The sequence below is a fragment of the Bremia lactucae genome, linkage group LG14, assembly GCF_004359215.1.
Source record: "Bremia lactucae strain SF5 linkage group LG14, whole genome shotgun sequence".
NCBI lineage: Eukaryota > Oomycota > Peronosporomycetes > Peronosporales > Peronosporaceae > Bremia > Bremia lactucae.
The window spans coordinates 1,417,190-1,422,309 of NC_090623.1; the positions used below are offsets into that span (position 1 = coordinate 1,417,190).

At 45.0% G+C, this 5,120-nt stretch overlaps 1 protein-coding gene across 1 annotated transcript; it reads left to right on the plus strand.

The window, feature by feature from the left end:
• Positions 1–4,223: 4,223 nt before the first annotated feature.
• On the plus strand, positions 4,224–4,595 carry CCR75_009475 (uncharacterized protein; the record flags this gene model as incomplete). Its single annotated transcript, XM_067967514.1, has 1 exon — positions 4,224–4,595. One exon carries the CDS (start codon positions 4,224–4,226, stop codon positions 4,593–4,595), a length of 372 nt encoding a protein of 123 aa, XP_067816310.1.
• Positions 4,596–5,120: the final 525 nt, after the last annotated feature.

Here is a 5,120-nt window from a genome sequence, read left to right on the forward strand (position 1 = left end):
CATTCTCGTTGAAAGGATGTCGCGCTCAACATATTGAAGTCTACAACCCTCTAGCGACTGGCGACGAATAAAGTTATTCGACGTCCTACAGTCCAGTAGGGCTCTTAGTGACAAATCTTTTGTCTCTTTTAACTTTAAGGTGATGAGGGATACCTCATCGCTAGATGCGGAGACACATAACGACTGTGTGTCTGGAGCAACTTTTGTCAAGAGATTTGCAGATACTCTTTAGGTTGCTGGATCATTAGGGCGTTGCGTCCCGACTGACTCCGACCGGTTTTTTGCGGTCCGCCTCGTTATTGCGATTTCACAACAACGTCGGACCCGCGACCGTTGTCCTTTTTGGCATTCGGTCCATAATTACGTTCAGTATTTCTCGGTACTGTGCGTGATGCACTGCACTCATGAGATTAGTGACCTTACTTTTGACAGCGATTGCATTTCTGCAATCGCTTATTGTTTATAAAGTGAAATATATCACTTATGACAAAAGAGAGGTCCATAGGTTCTGGACCTCCAAGCTCGTGTCGTCTTGGAGGACGAAACGATGACGGACTAGCTTGAGCCTGTCTCAAGCTGAAGTCCTCCTATTCCGTAAGGGATATTGCTTCTTCAAGTGTATCCAGTTCCAAGCGATACAGGTGGGTCTTTACGGGACCATCCGTAAGACCTTGCATAAACACCGTAATCAACGTGTATTCATGGACTGGGTTGTTTGTGATACAACTCGCTAAAAGTCGTATATGCTGGGCATAAGCGTGCACATCACGCTTGCCTTGTTTGAGTTTCAGAAGCTCTAATCGAGCATTGAACTCAGCCCTAGGAGGTTCAACGTCTGTTTTAGCCGGGCGATAAAATCCTCTTGCGAGCCAAATCCATATGGGTCACACAACTTGAGGCCTAGTGCTCAAGTTTTGGCATAACATGTCAAGTTTGATTGAGCAAATGCAAGTCGCATTTGCTCGTCGACGATGTGACGAGCCTTTATGACATCGTCCAACTCGACGAACCATCTTAACAGGGAGTCTTCTTCGACTCCCCTATACTCAGAGATGTCTATTTTTAAGGTTTCGGGACGACGCATGTGCGCCATCCTAGGTACAGGGTCTGTACCTGTTGTAACCTCAACAGTTCTGCCTGTTGAGAGCCTTGCTGATTAAGCAAGGCTACCTTCTCCTTCGCCTCGTCAAATTCATGTTGTATGAGCTTGGTGTTGGCTGAATGGAGGGCATCCCTGTCCAAATCGGACAGCATGGCTAGCATGGGTTCATTTCCTATGGTCGAGCTCACCGTTCGACCGCACTCCTTTCTATGTCACTTAGGAGTAGCTATCACGCGAAACGGAATGCGTATTTGCATTATCATCTAACATGGACATGTTAGATGATGATAGAATTGTGGTCCTTGGACGGACCACATAGTGCTACCAGGCGTAAAGGGGCACTACCGACTTGTACTGCTTCAGTACAAGTCCACTTCGCACTGCTTCAGTGCGAGTGGTGCCTCGCGTTACCTCACGTAAACTAGTACGTGCAGAGGAAGACTCTCTTAAAAACACTTGCCTTTTAGAGGGTTTAAGTAAATTGTATATAATATAATTAAGTTCTTCTATTTCTATCTATTTAATACTAACTTAATTGTATACTAATACAGAACATGTAATAAAGTCTTGTCTGTGTCTCTCTCTTTGTGCGCGTCCAGTGCTGACTGGACCGCGGAGCAAGTAGATATAATGGCCTATATCTATCTATGGATAAACTTACCGAAAAATACAATGTAAAGTAATATTCTCCAGATATTATCTACCTTTAAAATAATATATTAATTAACAACCTTTAAGTGTTAATTTTATGAAACGATACACCCCGGTACACTAGACGCGCGAAGGCGTGGGAGCAATTAGTAGGTCTTAATAAATAAATGAAGTTCGGACTAGTTTTGTTTTTTTTCTCTTGTTTCTCAATAATTGCTTAGCAACTTAGAATCTTCCTGTATCGGGGTGTCCTTTACATAAATCTATACTTATAAGAGGAATTATCAGATTATATATATAATCTTAGATATTTCTATATTTATTCCATTTTAGAGTATTACCGTACACGGTTATATTGTAGCAGCAATGCGACAGCTCTGTTCATTGTGTAACGGGCAAAAAGTTGCCCTAATAGTAAACAAAGCCATAAAGTTCATTTGTGTTTTTCACGAGATGGTCAATTACGTTATGTAAAGTAATTAGGCCTGCCACTGGGGTGCACCCTTGTGTTTGTGATGCAGATCGGTGCATTCACTTTGTAAGGGATGACGGCTAGCGTTATTCATAAGACGATGTATTCAGATAATACACTCGCCACGTAGGGGTGCACACCTACAGAGATGGCATCTATTTGCTGGTTAAAAGTATTTATATATAATTCGATTATATATGAATCAGTCTCAAAACTTCTTTATGCGCACGTGAAGCCGGATAACCGCTTCCGTGACGAGACTTGTACTAAGGTAAATAGTTCGTTGGATGAGGTTGCTTAGGTGCCCACCAACTACCTCGCTGTACGTGAGAGAAGACGGTCAAACCGCTTCCTCACTGCGCCTGAAGGTGTGTGCGTAAATACTATAGTAGTGCCCGTCTACACATTGGTTGATTAAAGTATTTAAATCACCCCCGCCAATCGATGCTAGACGCGCGGATGGGCGGCGGGCAATGAGTCGTAATACATAGTTAGACTACTATATTAAGTCATTCAAAAAAGATTGCAATTTGTTTAAACTTGATTTATTAAATAGAGTTTTTTCCATACTATATTTGACTTTTGTTGCTAATAACTCTTATCAACCCTTCCTCTGCACGTCGTGTACGTGAAGTATTCGGCGGCACCATTACCTTCACTGTAATCAGTGTAGGTTAGCTAATACTGAGGCAGTACTAGCGAAAGGTGCCATATTACACTTCCTCTGAACGTCGTGTACGTAAGTAATCGGAAGTATCTTGCCTATACTATATCGGTGTAGATTAGCTGTACTGAAGCAGTACTAGCAGAAGGTGCCTCGTTACAATAAGGAAGGAGCCGACGGCCGATCGCTCTGGCTATATTCGGCTTCTCTGGGAGAAATACAGTCCAAAACACGAGACTGACAAATTACACGGTTGCGAATAGATTCGGACCATTCGTGTTGGTGAAGGGATGGTGATACTTTCAATCCGATTGAGTTTGCACAAAACCTTAGCACTGTAAAATGGGATGAAATGATGAGAGCATTTAAAGTATTAATATTCGAAATGTCAATGCTATGTTTGACGAATGTATATACTTTGACGAGGATAGGACGGACTAATTGCTTCTTATGCTAGCAATTTAAAATTATCGGGCAATATTAAGTTTCGTGGAGACAGCCTTTGTTAGCACTTTGTGCCTAGATTTAAAGCACGATGTCGGCCAACAATCCAAAAAAAACGTGAAGGAGACGGGCAAATCATCACGTTACAGATTCTACTTTCTCACTCTTTTGTAAGAGCTGGAACAAGGATGGACATCATGGCTCTGCAAATTCGGTAGTAAGGCCGTCCGTTCCAGCAGCTTTGTGTCGGCTAACGGTTGGCATTGCTTCCACCCACATCCAGTGATGTGCTATGCGCCAAAAGCTATATTTTCCTGTACTTATACATTTAAACAAAAGTCGCATTATTTATGTCTTACGAGCTTTGAACCTGTGGCCAAATGGACCGTAATTCCCGTGCCCGTCTAATTATTTGCCAATATATCCTTTAATCGTGCAACTCGAGTCGACGCCGAGGCAAGGCTTGTGCTGTAACGCGACCAGAACGCCGCGTCACCTCCAGCCGATATTCCGGAACAGATGAACGGTGTCGCAGCCGAGATGAACAGCAAGTTCAAGTTCAAGTCTTTCCTTTTTATTCGCTGCCATTGCCAGTGTATGCCGGCTTTGCCGCTGCATTCATATCTTAGGATTTAGTCCCTTAGTTTTATTTCTCTTTCTCGATTTTCCCATCTAAAAACCAAGCCAATAAAGTATTCGTTTAAACCCGTCGAGACTCAACGCTCCAAGTGCGGGACAGTTAATACACTGCTGAAACGTTCCATCAGCAAGCCGGTCGAATCTCATTCGCCAAAAGTCAATTTTAATGTGACCAACGAACAATTACAGGAGCCCAAACTGAAGACCACGTCAGGCAAGACGCCAGCGTGAGGAAGACGACGCAACGTCGCATGCTCCTAAGCAAGCCGCAAACGCTGCAGGTGTGCAGGCTCAAGCTCAAGCCCCTGGCACGGCTCCAGGCCGAGCAGACACCGCAGCCCGCGTCGCCTCCGGCGTTTGATATGGGTCAGTTTTCCCGTTTTTTAAAGTATTCGCACCAGCAGCAGCAACAACAGCTCAATGCGTTTATGGCGCAAACGAATGCCTTCCAAAGAACAGCTGCTATCGGCGCAGTCGCAGCCGCAAGCGCAGCCGCCCCTGCCACTAAAAAAGAAGGGCGAACCGCCAATCTCCCAAGGCCTAAGAAACGAAAGACCTGGAGCTCTGTATCTTCAGCACTAAGCAGTATTATGCCCAGCACCGCGACGAATTATGGAGAGTGAAACGTCGGGCGAGTTTGTGGGCACTGTGCTCGCCAACCTCGAAAGGACGAAAACGGCAACCCAGTGCCAGCCACATGGGCACTTTTAAGGACAAGACCCGTGAACTGTTTCGTGACCGTGACTTTGAGATGAAGGCTTTGATCAAGTTGTTCGAGTTGCGATTCCAAGGATCTCAGCAAGCGTACACGACAAAGTCTTTGCATCTCATGTCGCAATTCATCAGATGACGTGTCCAAGTCTGTGAAGCGTTGGTTTAATCAGCAGGACCCCAGATCGGAGACGGCCAGTTCCATTTCCCAGAATATCCCGAAGACGCTGCAGGACACCATTATGCTTGCTCAGTGATTTGAATTCGCGTCCAGACACGAGCCGCAAACCAGACGCTGTCGCCAAGTCCGCCACGAAGCCGCCGACGCCAGGCGACAAGAAAACTGACGTTCCAAGACGAGTGACCAGAAATTTTGGTGCTCGTTCTGTAACCGGGACGGTCACTCGACGAATGTTTGCCGCCACAAGAAAGCTGCT